The sequence below is a fragment of the Sceloporus undulatus genome, chromosome 5 (genome assembly GCF_019175285.1).
Source record: "Sceloporus undulatus isolate JIND9_A2432 ecotype Alabama chromosome 5, SceUnd_v1.1, whole genome shotgun sequence".
Taxonomy (NCBI): domain Eukaryota; kingdom Metazoa; phylum Chordata; class Lepidosauria; order Squamata; family Phrynosomatidae; genus Sceloporus; species Sceloporus undulatus.
Window position 1 is genome coordinate 190,876,189 of NC_056526.1, and position 18,987 is coordinate 190,895,175.

General features: G+C 42.8%; 1 protein-coding gene across 4 annotated transcripts; it reads right to left on the reverse strand.

Moving 5' to 3' along the window:
• Positions 1–330: 330 nt before the first annotated feature.
• On the reverse strand, positions 331–18,987 carry LOC121931390 (CD209 antigen-like protein E). Of its 4 annotated transcripts, none has more exons than XM_042469106.1 (9): positions 18,921–18,987; positions 16,037–16,108; positions 14,151–14,195; positions 12,275–12,379; positions 10,232–10,330; positions 7,237–7,323; positions 5,118–5,266; positions 3,560–3,675; positions 331–1,609 (listed from the first exon to the last, which is right to left on the reverse strand). In XM_042469106.1, exons 2-9 carry the CDS (start codon positions 16,053–16,055, stop codon positions 1,450–1,452), a joined length of 780 nt encoding a protein of 259 aa, XP_042325040.1. In that variant the 5' UTR covers positions 16,056–16,108; positions 18,921–18,987; the 3' UTR covers positions 331–1,449. The 4 variants fall into 4 exon arrangements, with proteins under 4 accessions (XP_042325040.1, XP_042325039.1, XP_042325041.1 ...); XM_042469105.1 differs by lacking the exon at positions 18,921–18,987 and adding an exon at positions 17,479–17,536; XM_042469107.1 differs by lacking the exon at positions 18,921–18,987 and adding an exon at positions 17,258–17,310.

Below are 18,987 nucleotides of genomic sequence, written 5' to 3' on the forward strand. Positions count from 1 at the left end.
AAAACAAGGTTCTTTGATAGCAGCTTTGGTAACCGAGGCATGCCTTTACCTGCAATGAGGAAAAATTGCCCACAAACCAGGGCCTTTAAAAGTAACAACCGCCATTGTGGCAGCAACAATGTGGAACAATCTGGCATCAGTTGGGCTGCCAATATAAGTTGTCACTTCTGTTAGGAAGTATCAAATTAGGGGAATTTCTGAATTTAGCTCAAATTGCTGAGAGGGAGGGTCCTAACAACACCCTCGCGGGACCGTCTCCTGTGATGTCCACAAGAATCCCTTGAGAGACGACGCTGAGACGGACTGTTCCAATTAAGTCCAAATATTTATTAAAAGGGGGAAACAAAACACGCAGCAAAGGGGCATTCACACACACACGCAATTCTCAATGAAGTCAAGTAGGGAAATCAGGAGAGAGTTGAGAGAGGCAAATCTACGGGAGATACTTACTTCCGAAGGCTTCTCTGGGAAGCCAATGTAGATGTAGATGATGAAAGGACATGGCTGCCGAAACGTGGGAGTAAATGGCAGAGGGAGCTAAAATCAGAGTTCGGTCTGACGTGAAGCCAGGCTGTATTCTGAATATAGCACAGTGGTGTGTGTTTAGACTGAAGCTTATATAGACAGTTTCTAGCCTCTAGCAATGAACTTAATGGCTTAGCTGCAGTCAAGACAAAGGGTATAAAGCCCTGGGCTGTTGTTAAACCAAGGTGAAGAATAGACTGAGCCAATGCACTTGGATCTGGACACAATCAAGGAAGGCAAACAGATGAATAGCTGGCCGTTGACTTAATCACTGGGCCATCAGGTGTGAGGCTGAAAACCAAGAGCAAGCATTGTGTTGGTTTTTGGAGGCAATGGTTTTTCTTGTCTAGCAACTCCCAAACTTCCTGCGCAGATTTTCCAGTCTTATCTCTAGGGCTCCTAGCCACTTCTTTGCAAGCTGCCTCCGCTTTGGAGAAATGGCGGTGCCCCTAGGAGGTCAGCTTGGGCTCAAAGTGCATTCCACACACACACGCCAAAATGTAATATAAATTGATATGCTCTAATTCTTCCGCCAACTGAGGTCTTATTTCCATAACCCTGCCTTTTCTTTTAAAATCCTCAGTTTATGCCACTTATGAATGAATTTTAAGGAAATATTTTATTGTTTTAGTGCTTTAAGAATAATTTATCAGTTTTACAATTAGATTCTGGAAGTACCCAGGAGAAGACCCAGAGAGATCATACTTGAATTTGAGAAAACTTGATCTATAGCATCACAACAGTCCTTTTCATACCTGCCAACATATAGATTGTCAAGATCACAATGAGTAGGTAAAGTCACAAATCTGGGTACATGTACATAACCGACAAGTTTCAAAATGTTCCGTTTGTCCATGCTTCCCTCCAGGGGGGCTTTTCATCCAAGTTGTGTCTGAAGAGGTAGCAAACCCAGTACTGTGCATCTTACAAATTGAACCAATATGGGTCAGGCAACTTCTTGCAAATATACCTTTTTTTACTGTCACAGGGAGCGATACGCCAACAACTTTTAATTTTGCAAAGCGGTCCTATGTAAACGCAATCACCATCATTGGTGGGCTGGCCTTTCTCCACATCCCAGAACCTGAAAAATGAAAAGAGTGATGGGTGATGATGGTGAACTCTTTTTATACCCTGCATTTTTGTCACAATTGAATTTGGTGGCAGCTCACAAGTTAAATATCATAGAAAGAGCAGGTTTAGACATGGAAGAAGGAGAAGCAAAGATAGGAAGAATCCACAATCTATGCAGATGACACCATGCTACTAGTGGAAAACATCATAGACTTGAAACAATTACTAAGAAACATTAAAGAAGAAAGTGAAAAGGCAAGCTTACTGCTAAACATAAAGAAAACAAAAATGCAGTCAGCCCTCCATATCCATGGATTCTTTATCCATGGATTCAAGCATCCATGACTTGTAAATATTCAGTGTACAAATTCCAAAAAGAAAAGCTTAATTTTGCCATTTTATATAAGGGACACTGCTATTCTGCTATGATCAGGCCTCACCTGAAATAATCCTGTGTCCAGTTCTGGGCACCTTAATTCAAAAAGAATATTGAGAAACTGGAGCAATGTGTCCAAAGGAGGGTGACTAAAATGGTGACAGGCCTAGAAACCATGAAGCCCTATGAGGAAAGACTTAGGGAGCTGGGGATGTTTAGCCTGGAAAAGAGAAAGTTAAGAGGTGATATGATAGCCCTGTTTAAATACTTGAAGGGATGTCATATTGAGGAGGGAGCAAGCTTGTTTTCTGCTGCTCCAGAGAATAGGACCCGGAACAATGGATGCAAGCTCCAGGAAAAGAGATTCCTCCTCAACATTAGGAGGAACTTCCTGGCAGAACTGTTAAGATGGTGAAAGACACTCCCTTGGAGAGCTTGATGGAATTTCCTTCCTTGGAGGGCTTTAACCAGAGGCTGGATGGCCATCTGTCACAGGGGTGCTTTGATTGTGAGTTCCTGCATGTCAGAATGGGGATGGACTGGATGGCCCTTGGGGTCTCTTCCAACTCTATGATTCTATGACACCATTTTACTACATTGTCATATATAATGGAGCTTGAGCATCCACAGATTTTGGTATCCATGGGGGGTCCTGGATACAAACCTTAGCAGATACCAACGGCCCGCTATACTGACCATGGAAGATCTACATAAATTCAACATAGATAGTGGTAGAATCAAAATAGTTAAAGATTTCCTGTTCCTTGGATGAAACATTGGCTAGAACAGAGACTGAAGTCAAGAAATCTGAAGAAGGCTAGCACTGAGCCACATCATGAGAAGGCATGAATCATTATAAAAGACAATAATGCTAGGAAACGTAGAAGGTATTAGAAAGAGAGGTAGACTGCGTGCCAGGCAGATAAACTCAATCAGGGAGGTCAAATTTGCAAGACCTGAAAGGGGTCTTTTGTAGGTGTCTCATTCACATCATTCATTCATTCATTCAGAGCTTTTCTACCCCACTTTTCTAACAGAGAGATTAAAAATTGCTAATTAGACAGTTCCCTGCCATTAGGCTTACAACTTAAAAAAGACATGACAGAAAAGGAGAAGGGAAAGACAGTGGAGGAAGTAGTGGGGAAGTTAACTTGAAGGCAATTAACAACAACAACAACAACAACAAATACAAGTTAAATGATTACAATGTTTACGAGAATCCTGTACCAACACCCCCCCCCCAAAAAAGCCCCCAACCGAACCCTGAAAACCTGATGGAAACATCATTCCAGCATACATCATACAACCATTAATAGCTGTTACAGGGTTCTGGCCCTAAATTTTTATTTTAATAATAATAATAATAATAATAATAATAAATTCCACTTAATCTCAGGGAATCCAAGCATATTTTTTACTTTTTTGGGCAGACAAACCTTGTGCTAGATTTTAGATCAAGTTCATTCAAAGAACATGAAGAGCTCTCTGCTCTCTAGAAGGAAGGAAGGAAGGAAGGAAGGAAGGGAGTCTCCAAAGAAAGCTTTCTAGAACAGGGCAATATAGAAATTTTGTTCAGAAACTCACAAAGGCCCAACTCTTTGGCGATTAAACCACTGTAAGCCTTCCTTCGCCTCTGGGTTCTTACGGAGCCCAATCCAGAACCCACCATTGAGACGTGTGGCTTCTGTGTCTAAAAAGACCTGCAAAAGAACAATCAGAAAATCTTTATTAGGAATGGGAGTGAGGTATTAAGGCAATCACATGCCCTTTTCTTTCTGAGCAAATGAGAATTTCCTGTTCTATGCCATCAAAGGCTTTGGTGTGACCTACAAAGCACAGGTGAACTTTCTCTGAAGATGCCAGCCGCAGATGCTGGCGAAACGTCAGAAATAAACTCTTCGAGAACATGGCCACATAGTTGGATGCCTAGCCATTCCCTTGCACTATATCTCCAAACCATCACCGACTGTTGTTTCTCAGCTCTTCAGGAGTATACAAAGTAGTTAGTTACAATTATAAAAAGGTAAAAGGTAATGGTTTCCCCCTTTAACACGAATGTCCAGTCATGTCCAACTATAGGCGGGCGGTGCTCATCTCCATTACCAAGCTGAAGGAGCCATGGTTGTCAAAGATGAATCCATGGTCATGCGGCCAACATGACCTATCTCTTCCAACAGGCCTATCTAGGCAGTTTTTAATCATGAATTTTAAACATGAATTTAACTGTCATCCTTCGGCCTGTGAGGGAGAGAATAGGCTGGCCCAGCTCTATCAGGGCTAGGCTGAAGAAGAGCCCTCCCTCCGGTCCATCTGCCTTGGTCCAGGCCTCAGAGGGAGAGAAGAACTGCTGGACCTCATCCCCTTTCCCACCACCATTCCCTTCTCCTTTTGTGTCGTGTCTTTTTAGATTGTAAGCCTGAGGGCAGGGAGCCGTCTTATTAAAAATAATCATTGTAAGCCGTTCTGATAGCCATTAGGGCTGAAGGGCGGGGTATAAATACCATAATAAATAAATAAATAAATAAATGATTCACAGAACGTTTCTACCTACCCACCAAAATGGTACCTATTTATCTACTTGCATTTTTATGTGCTTTTGAACTGCTTGGTTGACAGAAGCTGAGATGGAGCTCACTCCATTACTCTGCACTTGGATCAAGAACTGCCAGCCTGTTGATCTTACGATTGTCAGAGTCAGCATCTTAACCACTGAGCCACCGCATCCCCAGTTACAATTATAACTTCTATTAAAAATAGCTATTTTTCATCTTTTATGGGACTGGATTGCCATATAAACTTTTTATATTGTGATGCTTTATCTGTATTTTATTGTTTATTGTCTTGTAAGCCGCCTTGATCATGCAATTGGAAAGGCAGGATATAAATAAAAATTATTATTATTATTATTATTATTATTTGGTATAAATAGTTTAAATAGTAGTATAAATATTGCTAATAATAATAACAACAATGTTTTTGTTGTTGTTCCAGTTCATAAAGCTTGGCAACGCAACTGGAATTATTTCTTCCAGCATGAAGCAATAATATGTCCAGTTGCATGTGATGCAGAATCTGTTAGGACATCTAAAAGCTGTAACAGCAATATCACAAGAAGGATTAATCACAATGTCCTGCTACTCACCTGTTCTTCAGGAAACCTCGCAGAAACCAAATAAGATTCTTTCCTTTTACATTGCCTTTTGGATTCCTCCCAAGTGAGTTCAACTTTGGAAAAGTAGTACAGGTGCCTGTTGTACCATGCCCACGTGCTAAGCATTGCAGTAACCTTATCTTGGAGCCAAATCAAGAATGCAGAAGGGAGGGGAAAAGAAAACAACAGTGAGTATAGTGGGCCCTCACTAGGTTAGGGGTGCAGGACCCCATGAAAGTGGGGAAACTATAAATAAAGGAATCACTATTTTTAACCTGAGAGGAACACCTCTCTAGGAATCTCTAGATTCCCCGGCACAACTCTGTGGTCAACATCTGCAGACAGATTGTAGAACCGCTCTGGAGGACGTACAAATGCCTAGATAACTGTTCTCTCTAGGAATCTCTAGGTCCTCCAGTGCAATTTCTGGTGGATGTTGACTCTAGTGTTGTAATGGAGGACTTCAAGATTCCTAGAGAGAACATGTTAATCAAATCCGTGAATAGTCAAAGCCACAAAAATCAAAGCCACAAATGTGGAGAGCCAACTGTGTTAACATAAATTATACATCTATGCATTTTCAAAACAAAAAAAACCCCTATCCAGTCAATATGAATAATATACAGAAAGGTCATTATGTTCCAGGATGAAATACTATACCCAATTATTTGGGCATGAGCCTTGTTGCCTTACTGTACTGAAATAATAATAATAATATCTTGTTTTTCCCCCTAGTCTAGGATTCAAGGTGGCTTAGACACCTTGAAATATATATTGCACAAAAGTTAATAATACATTTAGACTTCCAATAAAATTAACAGCCATTAAAGCTGGAGCATGTTCAGAGGAGGGGCAACCAAAATGGTGACAGGGCTGGAAACTGGAGACTTAGGGAACTGGGTAGGTTCAGCCTGGAGAAGAGGATGTTAAGCCAAGTGTAAATATGTGAAAGGATGTCATATTTAAGATAAAACAAGTTTGCTTTATGCTGCTCCAGAGACTAGGGCATGGAGCAATGGATACAAACTACAGGAAAAGAGATTCCATCTAAACATTAGGAAGAACTTCAAACAGTAAGTCCCTCTAGGAAGGGATAAGATCTTAAAGTGTAAAGATATACAACTGAGCACTAAAGTTAGACTCATCCAAGCCATAGTATTCCCTGTCACCATGGATGGATGTGAGAGCTGGATGGTGAAGAAAGCAGATCGGATGAAAATCAGCTCATTTGAGATGTGGTGCTTGAGAAGAGTGCTGAGGATACAATGGATGGCCACAAAGATCCATCAGACAAGTGGTCTTCCTCTCTTTCTACTACCTTCTACGTTTCCTAGCATTATTGTCTTTTCCAATGACTCATGCCTTCTCATGATGTGGCCAAAGTACAATAGCTTAGTCATGTTGGCTTCCAACTGAGATATGATGCTGGAGAAGAGAGCTGAGGATGCCCTGGATGGCCAAAAAGACAAACAAATGGGTCCAGGAACAGATCAAGCCAGAACTCTCCCTGGAAACCACGCTGACTAAATTGGGACTGCCACACTTTGGCCACATTATGAGAAGGCATGGATCATTAGAAAAGTCAATAATGCTAGGAAAGCTGAAGAGGAAAACTGCATGCCAAATGGATAGACTCAGCCAGGGAGGTTGCAGGTCTGAATCTGAAGGACTGAAGCAGAGCAGTGAAGGACAGGGGGACTTGGAAATGTTTCATCCACAGGGTCACAATGAGTTGACCTCAAGGACAGTTAACAACAACATAGCTCTGTTGTGGACGGTTGCCTCCTTCCTTGTAGTGTAATTGTTCCAGTTTGTGCCATTGGTGGGACAATTCTAGACACCAAGGTTTGAATTCCCACTCAAACATGGCAACCCATTTGGTGGCCTTGGAAAAGTCACTATAACTCAGCCTCAGAGGCAACCAGCAGCAAAACCTCCCCAAAGATAACTTGCCAAGAAAACCTTGTGCAGGGGGCACCATAAGTCAGAAATGACGTGAAGTCACACAACAGCAGCAATAAATGACTGGGAGGGGATGCTGGGTACCACCAGAGAGGATATTCTTCTTCCCCCCTCATTGTTTTAGTATCACAGTCTCTAAAGAACTTACCAATTTCACCCTGGAGTTCCTCATTTTCATTGGTTACTTCAATCAATTGGTTGGATAGGTTTTGAGCTAGCTCAATCACTTCAAGATCTACAAAGTTGACAACATTACAGATGAGTGGGATCATAAAAGATCAAGCCACTGAAAATAAGAAATCATTTCTTTAGCATTCATTCACATTGTGGCATTGAAGAGGAAATGAAATCCAGAATAGGACTCATGTAGACAAGGCTCCCATCTGCATCGTTTAAGACATCCCATAGTATGCCAAAGTGGCAGCACCCTAAACTGGGTTAGTATTCTACCGATTAGCAATTTCTATACAGGGATCACCATTTTTGGCACTGAAAATTATTTCTGCCCAGAAATATCCACCAAAATCTTCTGTCCTGGTCTATCTCATTTAACTTTCCATATACTTAGGAGTTGTTCAGACAACCCTGAAGAAGCAGTATGGATTCCCAGTGACTGGGCGGCATATAAATAAATCATATTATTATTATTATTATTATTATTATTATTATTATTATTATTGATCCGCTACTGTTTCAGCCAGATTGAGCAACCACACGCCGCGGCCCCGATCTGGCCTTTTTTGTGCCCTGGAAAAGGTGCCATAGCTGCATCGCTGCAGCTTGGTGGCACTCTTTTAATAATAATATAATTTATTTATATTTTTCTGCCTTTCCCAGATGAATCGAGGCGGGATTACAGTTCGCTAAAATACATACATCAATACTTAAAATACATATAAAAGCACATCAATAAAATGAAGAACAATTAATCTTAAAAACTAACTCTTTAGATAGTGGCAATGCAATAAGGTTATACAATAGTCAGCGGGTGTTTCTTACATAAGGCCAGGTGGGTAAGCTCGCCGGATGAGATCCGTCTTAAGTGACTTCTTAAACGTCTCCAAGGAAGTAATGAGACAGATCTCTTCCGGAAGACCATTCCATAATTTCGGAGCGGCTGCTGTAAAGGCTTTTGGTGCTGCGTCATTTGGATGTAGCACCGGAGGAGCGCCATGATGCGGCGCACCGTGTGGAGCAGCACGCAGCATCATGGCGCCCTGGGGGAGGAGTTGGGGTGTGTTTCATGTGGACAAGATGCCCCGACTCCACCCCTAAGCCAGGCTTAATGGCCGATCTGAACAGGGCCTTAGGTATGTAGCAGAGGCACTAAGAAAAACAGTCAGTGAATTGTGAAGATTGTGTAACAGGATACTGCAAGAGTGTCGCAATGTGTGTTGGGCTCTACTGATGCACACTGGCACTACCTAGCTGGTGTTCCAAGGCACACTGGTCACTTTGCCAGTTCCTCTGCCTAGGAACATAACAGGAGCTCCTTATTGGATATAGGCATTATGGAAATGCCCAATGTTAATTCCCACAGAGGTCAGTCCACTTATGAAGATGTAAGACATAACAGTATTCCAGGGTTCAGTATTATTTTCTATGCAGAAAATGATGTAAACGTGGACTTGTTCTTCACTGTGTAATTTTAGTCAAAAAATTGACCCAAAAAGTCTGAGTCCACAAGTCCTGTGTTTTAAAAAAGGAACCACCCCCTGCTGAAAAGCAAGAGGGTAATTCCTTGTAGCAGCAGATCTAGAAATAGCTAGTTGTTGGAAATCAGGTGATCTAACAATAGACAATTGGTGGGAAACAGTGTGGGACTCTTGGCTAATGGAGAAACTCTCCTATACAATAACAGACACAAGAGAAAAGCCACATTCTGTTATGACTAGTCAACAATGATTGACTATATTAACAATCATTTGCTGTGACTGCAACCTCCAGCTGCTCAAGTGGACCTATGGAAAGATGCATTGTGTCTTGACTCCCCTTCCAAGGATGACACTTCAGCATTTACTTAGACTATTCCCTAGGACTCAGTTGGCAGAACTGTCTCATACCATGGTTAATCGTTCTTTGTTGAAGTTTCTTCTGTGTGTGATTGATGTCCTGCTAATCTACTACATTGTCTATTTTTCCCCTCATAACAAAAATTGAATAAAATATATATGTTTTAAAAAGGCAAGAGGGTAATCTGTCTTGAAAGCAGTGACCACCCTCAACACTATCATCCATCCTCCTTACAGTGTGCACAAACAGTGTGTGCTGGAATTTAATAAGTTCTTTGGCATTGTTTTCCTTTGCTTCATCTTTTAGATCCTTTGTCACACACTCCAAGGTTTTACTCTTGACGTAGCCACAATCACATCAAAATACATCACTTTGGCCCCTAAACCTGCCCTCGATTTATACACAAGGTTGACTTATAGTTGAGTATATACGGTAAGCCTTTTTGTGCAAAAAAACAGCATGTCCTGGACAGAAATTAATTTCTGCCCAGAATTTTGTGTCTGTATGTACAAAATTTTGCTTCCTGTGCAAAAATAAATGCTATAAATTATATTCTGCACAAACTTCAGACATGGGGGGTGGGGGATTTGAACAAAAAACACCAGCCAGAGTGTTGTTGGGGCATTGCATATGTGTAAGTGGACTTACGCCTATGTGCATTGGAATGGAATAGTTGCATAGCATCCATATCCAGTAAGAAACTGGAGCATGTCCAAAGGAGGGCAACTAAAATGGTGAAGGGGCTGGAAACCACGACTTATGAGGAAGGACTTAGGGAGCTGGGGATGTTTAGCCTGGAGAAGAGAAGTTAAGAGGTGATATGATAGCCCTCTTTAAATACTTAAAGGAATGTCATATTGAGGAAGGAGCAAGCTTGTTTTCTGCTGCTCTAGAGAATAGGACACAGCACAATGTGTTATAGATTATTGATTATAGATTATTTTAAAACTAGAATTTTAACCAGAAATCTGTAGGGAGACCAGGAGCTCAATAGGAAAAGAAACATTTTTTACACTCCAGAAACCCATTTGTTTTAATATTGTCCAGCCCACCTTCCTTCCTTCGGAGTGTACATTCAAAATAAACACACAAAATAAACAAATACATTTGAATTGAATCTCATGGCTTACCACTTTTCCTTTCAAATTTTGGGTCCTGTTCAATGGCAAATTGCCGCAGCATGGCCACTGCATCGTGAATGTCTTGGTATTTATTGTATGCTACGTGATCTACAACCGAGAAAAGAAAAAGAACCTTTTTTCCAAAAATAGTTGCTTGATGCTGGATGCAAACGCAGGGAGCTAGCATGGCTCTGTTCTCATGCTAGAATTGCCAGAGCTGGTTTTGATCCTGGGCTCTTCAGACCTTAGCTTCAGACCGTCTTTCATTGCCATGGCCAGTCAGTGCCTTATATTTGTTTACATGGGGATCTTTAGTATGGCATTTGGGACTAACCACAGATCGGGTTGTTGCAGGGCCACAACTCTCCAGATTGCTGTGGAGTATCCTGGCCAATGCAGACAATCCCTGTGTTTGATAATTTTAGCATTAGCTTGGCATTGTGAAGCTGGGAAAAGGTATGAAGGCTGAGATATGTTCAGCCTAGAGAAGTGATGGTTAAGAGGCGATATTATAGCCCTGTATAAGAATTTGAAGGGGTGTCACATTGAGGATGGAGCAAGCTTGTTTTCTGATGCTCCAAAGACTAGAACATGGAACAATGGATGCAAGCTCCAGGAAAAGAGATTCCACCTCAACATTAGGAAAAACTTCTTCACAATAAGAGCTGTTTGAAAGTGCAGGACACTGCCTCGGAGTCTGATAGACAGCCTCAACAGTCCGGCAAAATATGCCGATATGAGGGCAGAGTGGGGGGGATGGCAACCACACGCCACACACCACCAAGCCGGTGTCATGCCAGCATCACATTGCCCGACCAACTGCACATTAAGTGGTGTCACGCCGTGTCTTTGGCACAGCATGTAGACATAAAAGCTGCAGTGGCAGCTAGTGCACCCTTTCTGCAGCACAAAAAAGGTGTCACTTTTTGTGGCTTCTTTTTGCGCTGCAGAACTGCCGGGTGGGAGTGTGACATGCAGTTGCCACATACTCAACCCAGGACCTCCAGGGGCAGCTTGGAGCTGCCTCTTAGTGGAGGTCTGCTGAGCCGCAGAGTCTCCTTCTTTGGAGGTTTTTAAATAGAGGCTTGATGGCCATCTGTTGGGGATGCTTTGATGGAGAGTTCCTGCATGGCAGAATGAACTGGATGGCCCTTGGGGTCTCTTCAACCTCTATCATTCTATGATTCTATGAGAATAGGTATGAAGGTATGAGGATGAGACAATGAAGGGGTGAATTTTCCTCTGTTACTTGCCTGCTTGCTTACACTGTTCTCACCGTTATGGGAGGATGAGATGTGTCACACTTGTGCATTTTGATCTTTCTTTGCTTCTACACTGTATAACCCTTGGGACTTTCAGCAGCCTCCCCTGGAGGAATATACCACAACCCTGACCCCCTCGCCCCAGCCAACCATGGGGATGGGGATTACCTACCATATACACTTGACTATAAGTCAACCTCATGTATAAATTGAGGGCAGGCTTTGGGGCCAAAATTATGGATTTTGATATGACCCACGGATCAGACAAAGGTAAAACCTGGGGACTTGTGGCAAACGATGTAAAGGATGAAGCAAAGGAAAATAATGCCAAATTACAAAATTTCAGCAGGCATTACTTTGTGCTCACACTAAAGTCTGGGTGAACCAGTGTCAGGGGGATCAGTGCTTCCAGCACAGATTGTATTCTTGCTTTTTGCCATTATCCTTTAAAATAAGAATTAAAGAACATTACTTGCACTGACCCATGGATAAGTCGACTCAGGTTTTTGTGTGTCAATTTTATTGACTAAAACTTCTAGACTTATACATGAGCATATGCATTAATGCTTATTTTAAATATGCTAACGTAAAATATCCAACTCTCTGAAACCTGGGGACATTAAAAGAATTTATCCAAGGCACAGTTGTGCACTCAGTTTTGGGGACCATGTTTGACCGTGTTTGTCAGTTTTCATACAGAAGCAAAGCCAGCCCAAATACTTCTGAAGATGCTTTCTCTCCCCCACCAACACCACCTTGCACACACACAAAATAAACCCCTTTAACTTACATATAGTATACATCACAGCAGCAAGGATAAATGAAGTCGCAGCCAGGCCATAGAGACAATATTCATCTCCCAGTGTTTTGAAGAATAGTTTCTTTGCTTCGTTCACTGAACAAGAAGAAGAAGCAAAATCGGGTGTCAGCAACTGCCAACATTCCACAGTCATCTCTATAAAGAAAGTTTTCTTGCACAAAAATTCCAATTCTTGAAGTCACATAACAACAAAAACAGTGTCAAATTATGCCTGTGTGTCTCTGTATGTTACTGCACAATATGACATATAATTTCTCAGATAGTTTCCTCGAAAGGCACAAATGAGTAATTTTAGCAACTTCTTACTGTGAGAAAATGTCCAAAGACCATTTTCTGAGGCCTATTCTTAATTCAGGTGGAAAGTGGCCAAACGACATCCACATCTGCATGTGCCAAGACTAAGACTGCTGCCACACTGCTTTAACTGCCGTGGCTTAATCCTATGAAATCCTGGGATTTGTAGTTTGTTGCGGCACCAGAATTCTCTCACAAAGACAGCTAAAGATCTCCAAAATTACAAATCCCAGAGTTCCATAGCTTTGAGCCATGGCAGTTAAAGCTGTGTCAAACTGCATTAATACTGCAGTGCAGAGACAGCCTATATCGTCCTCCAAGGCATCCAGAGGAGATCCAGGTGCAATGATTTTGTGCTGCTCTATCAATGCAGCCTAAAATCAAAGTGAGTTTAAACTGCATTAATGGAAATATAGTGTCTAGATCAAGGGAAGTAATAGTGCCACTCTGTTCTGCTTTGGTCAGGCCTATCCAAAGGGATAGCCTGCACCTGCCCCTTTTGCGCTGGATTGGGGCCAGGGCAACCTCACTGGCAACCCTGCTGCCCCAATCTGGTGTTTTCCGGGCCACAAAGAAGCAGGCTTTATGCCCCCTGACACCCCAGCCCTACAGAGGAGAAAGGGGTGGCCCCTTTCTCCTCTGGATTGTTGGTGGAGCCGTATAGTTGCAGCCCTTATGACGGCTCTTCTTGTTGCGGACATGCAGACGCTGTGCATCGCGCACATCATCATGGTAGCCCCTATGTGGACGGGAGGCTGCCATGATGACAGTGTCCACACGTTCTAGGTTTCCAGACCGTGCAGTTGCTACACAGTCCAGAACCCTAGAATTGGGTTTCATTATGTCCACATACAATGGATCTGAATACGTGAGGTTTCTCAATCTTGCTTCATTTGGCAATGGCCTCCCACCTCCATGCTGCACACCATGGTAGAGGAAGAAGAAGAAGGCCCAGTGCATCCCACCCCCCTGTGTGGTGTGGCTTTACTTATGAGTAGACCCATGCCAAGGAGGGTGAAAGATGTTGTGCCCTTTTGGCCCCAACCCGCAAAGCCCCACTCCTTGCACCGGGTGACACTCCAGGCTGGGATGCCAATGGCTTTGTGTGTTCTTCCTCAATAATTGTTGCCTCTTCTTGCCCAGTCATGCCCTGTTGACCACACTCTGACGTGGTTCAGCCATGTGTGTCTTGGTTTTCATCTGTGCAATGTTGGAAGGCATGTCCCTGCTTGTCCCTGCCTGAAAACCTTCCTGTTCCAACAGGCATTCCCCGAATAAAATCCTGTGGGCCTCCCTCCTCTTCCGTGGCCAAGAGGTTGGGCTATGGGGCTTTTTTGCCTGTTATTTTTATTGTTTGTATGGAGGGCTGATGTATTTGTATTTTAATGTATTTCTTGTATTTTAATGTTTTATGTATTAATGTTTTTAACTTTGTTGTAAGCCGCCCTGATCAGAGGAAGGAGCGGGATATAAATAAAAACTTTATTTATTATTTATTATTGTTTCTCCTATGTCCAATAAACCCCTTGTAAATGTGCTGCAGCATACATACGTGTAACTTCTCCTGTTGTGTTCGTTTTGCTTTCTGTTGGGAACGCTGTAAAAATGACAACAGATGCTTATACTCTAGAAGTAAACCAGCCACCCTCAGGGTCATAACTTTTCTCAGACCCCCCTTCTCTTTTTGCAAACTCCCCGTTTCACCTCATTCCACCTGTGCACAAAGCCCCCTTATCAGTATGCAGCATACGTGCGTCGGACTCCTGTTCCAGTCCTCAGATTGCTTGCTGTAGGGGTGGCTCTGAAAATTTCATTTTTCATTGTTCATTTTCTAGAACCTTAATGTAAGCGATAAACTGGAACAGAATCAACCCTATGAAAATTTAAAGGGGCACTGAGAGGATTAAAAAAAATAAAACAAACTACATTTTATAGGGGAGACCTTCTCTCAACCCCACTACCTTCCATAATATTTGGTGGGATTAAACAACAGGCCTTCTTGGTACTTGCTCCCAGATGATGGAGCTCTCTCCATAGGGAGACTAGGAGGACTAGACTAGTGACTATTTGGTTGGCTGGTTAATTGTTTGGTCATTTTATTTATATCCCATCTTTCTCCCAGGGCAGGTCTGCAATAGACTTTTGCATCTTCCCATCCTAATATCTGATATTAATATCTAATATCCTCTGGCACAGAGACTGGCCTGTTAGCAGTTTTTTTATTTGTGTGGCATGCCATGTGCAACTGGGATCAATGCTTAACATAGGATGCTCAATAACATCACTGGGGCTGCCCCATGTAACAACACCAGGGCCCTCCGACTGTGATATCACAAAGGTCTCAGCTTTTTGTGCTGAAATCTCATGACCTGGGATAGTCCTGACCTTACCTTAGGCCTTTCCGGATCTGGAAAATTTTGCATTACTTGAAGCCAGCCATTCCAGATGTAGTCTTACCATTTATTTTGGATGGAATTGCATTCCCCATGTAGGATCAAGTTGGGGAAGGGATTGGTGTGGAATGGGTATTTTCTGCAGAAATGGCCACTGCAGCATAGTCAATTTTAGGTGTTTGGTTTAGTGCGCCAGCTGTGAACTTGTCTAGAGAATCTGATGGCTGAACAAGATTCAACAGAACAAGTGGCAGAGTGTAAACTGCTGCCTGTGTGCTTCCACTGCTAGTGGAAAGGCAATTTATTTCACCCAAGATGCAAAACAACAGCAACGGGCTCCTGAGTACAGTTTAATTCATATCTGTTGACTGAGGCTGAGGCACAGAAGTGTCCTGCTCTCAATCTGCAACAGACCACAGAGTGGCAAAAGCAGGGATACAACCGGGATGTATTTGGGTGGCAAATTTGGTGGCAAAAACCTTCTGCTAACATTGGGATGCCACCCGAATTAAGCTTTAAGCTGGATAGAGGTAAATCGATTTTGTACGGCATGAGATGAGCTCCATCGATAGTTACTGTGGAGTAACTATCCACCTCTTTAAATGATATGGAAGAGAAATATAACTTAATTTACAAATTGGTTCATTCTGTGCCCCCAATGCTATTTAATGAAAAATATTAACATTTTTCAAAGTAGCCAAATAAAATGATTTTAGTTATGTAAAAGAATATGCATTGTTAGTGGGAGGATTGCTTTAATGGGCAAGTAGTTCTGGCACTGGAGAGTACATGACATTAAATCATCCTACTCTGGCTTTACTAGTCCTCTTTTGCTAAGTCCTAGACCACCCACCACCTGACTGTTTCCTTCTTGTCACCTAAGAAAAATGGTCTTATTAGAAATGGGTGCATTAATCCTATGCCCGCTTTCTAGGAGCAGATCTCATAGTATGCCCAGAGGAACAGAAGGTAGCTAAGGGATAGAAAGGGACCCTGTGAATGCCTTGTTTCCTGTAAGGAGACAATTATAGAAGAAGATACTTACTACTTGTTTCTTCTGCCATTGGGATGCGATTTTATCTTATGACACTGAGTGGTGTGTCATCCTGTACTGAATCTGTGGGATCATATCATGCAGTACATTGTTAAAATAATATCTTAAGAGAAAATAAAGGTCTTAGTAGACCACAAGCTAAAGATCAGTCCACCATGGGATGCAGCAGCCAAAAAAGCAGTTCTAGGCTATATCCACAGGCTTATAGTATCCAGGCTGAGGGAAGTCATAGACTCACCCTATTCTTTTGCCACATGGAATACTGTGTTCTCCAGTTCTGGATACCACAATTCAAGAAGGACATTGGAAAGCTAGAATTTGACCAGAGGTGACCGAGATGGTAAAAGATTTGGAACACAAAGCCTTTGAGGAACACATTAAGTAGCAGGCTGTGTTTAGCTTGGAGAAAATAAGACTGAGAGGTGATATGATAGCCATCATAGACACTGGGGATGGTGTCTCTCCTCTCGTGGCGTGCCTGGAGTCAGTAATGGGCTGGATGAGGGAAAACCGACTCAAGCTGAATCCAGAGAAAACGGAGGTACTTGTGATAGGTTCCCCTGGTCCAGGAATGGCGGTGGTTCCACCTGTCCTGAACGGGGTCACGCTCCCTGTGAAGGACTCTGTGCGCAGTCTGGGGGTGCTTCTTGACTTGTCGCTTCACCTGACTGCTCAGGTAAATGTCACGGTCAAGAACACCTGTTATCAGCTTCGGCTCATTCGCCAGCTGAGCCCATACCTGGCCCAGAGGGACCTTGAAACGGTAGTACACGCTCTGGTAACCTCGAGATTGGATTTCTGCAACGCACTCTACATGGGGCAACCCTTATACCAAACCCGGAAGCTACAAATGGTACAGAATATGGCAGCCAGGCTGGTCACTGGAACTTCCAGGGCCAGCCATATTACACCGGTGCTTAAAGATCTGCATTGGCTGCCTATTCGCTTCCGGGCACAATATAAGGTGTTGGTGATGACCTATAAAGCCCTAAATGGCTTGGGCCCAGGATACCTGAAGGACCACCTCTCCCCGTACATTCCGTCCCGCACCCTCAGAACATCTGGGCAGCAAATACTTAAGGTGCCAGGGGCTAGGTTGACCTCCACCGCGAGGAAGACATTTTCCATCGCCGCCCCGGCCCTTTGGAACACGCTGCCCACAGAGCTCCGCTCGGCCACCTCCCTGGCCCAATTTAGAAAGGACCTAAAAACCTTTCTATTTCAGCTTGCATTCCCCGATTAAAGTCCAGTGGGCCTCCCTTCCTCTTCTGTGGCAAAGAGGACTGGCTAACGGGGGTTTTATTCTGTTTGTGTGTAATTGTTTTTAACCCTGATGTATATGTTGTTTGATATTTGCTGTCAACCGCCCTGATCTATGGAAGGGCGGTATAAAAATAAAATTTTTATTATTATTATTTATTATCTTTAAATACCTGAAGGGATGCTATGCAAAAAATGGAGTGTGCTTGTTTACTGCTGCTTCTGAGACATATCAGACGAGCTCTTAAAGAGCTACTATTCCAGTGTGACTCCTCTAGCAGACTCCTGTTGCATGCTGGGATTGGCAGTTTTAAGGAGGGGTATTTAGAATTCTCAGGCAGAGAAGTTCAGCTCCTTAAAACTGCCAATCCCAGCATGCAACAGGAGGCTGCTAGAGGAGTCACACTGGAATAGTAGCTCTTTAAGAGCATAGTGTGATAAACATCTCAGACACAAACCAATGGGTTCAAATTGGAAAGAAAAGAGATTCCACCTATACATTAGGAAGAACGTGTGGTGGAGTCTCCTGTTTTGGTAGTCTTTAAAAGGTGACTGGGTAGCCATTTTAGGGGAGTCCTTTAGTCATGTATTCTTTCATGTCCAGAGGTTAGATTTGATGGCCCTTGTCATTCCTTCCAACACTGTGGTTGTGTGATTTTCAAAAAGATGTAAACCAGCAGTCATAGTGAGTTCCTCATACACCCATGTTGGTTTCTTAAGACTCTGCTCCCAACTCATTTTTATCTGTGACATGATTGGGTCAGGCTCAGATATTAGTCCCACCATATCCCCCCCCTCTCCCAGTGATACACAGAACTGGATTTGGGCCCTGAATTTGGATAAGATGGAAGACACACAGGTTCATTGGTCAAGGGTTCCAAGTGTCAGCCCCTACCTCCAGACTTGCTGAGAGACAGGAGTTGGACAAAGGGACATACTTTATTTGGAAGTATCAGCAGTTGATAGACCTCTCGGGGTTACATTAACAGAGAAGTGTTCGTGGGCAAAAGGTTGTTTTGCATAGGTTGCAAGGCCTTCTAGAAAAACAAAATCTAACCATTCTGGCATAAACATCATCACTTTTGTTAGATAAACTGATGTTCTTGGGGTAGGACAGTCAGTTTCAAAATTGTTCTTGTCCTCTTACCTATGACATTGAACCTGAGAGCTTTTCTTGCAGTTAGAGCCTTTGGAGGAAGCCAGTGAGACCGACTCCAAAATAGATTTAAAGATTTTAACCCACAGAATGACTTTGTTTTGAGTAGCTTAGGTACTCAGAAATAAAAAGTTAAATGCTTGAAATACCTTGGCTATCATATCACCTCTCAGTCTTATTTTTTGCATCCAACAGCACCATTTATCCTCTGAGGACCCAGAGATGCTGCTGCTCTTTCAGATCGATCGACTACCTGGGGCCTTGCCAACCATAGCTCAGTGACAGAATACCTACTTTCTATGCACAAGGTCCAAGCTTCAGACCCTTGTACTTTCCATTAAAAGCTGGTAGGTTTAGGAAAGTCATTTTCTGGCTAAGACTTTATCCACCTGTTGCCAGACCTAGATTACCTATGATCTGATAGTATAAAGCAGTTTCATTTGAACAATGTTGCCCTACCTAGGGCTGCCTTGTGTTGATGCCATGGCACCTCACTTGATTTATCTCCTCCTTTCCTCACCTTCTT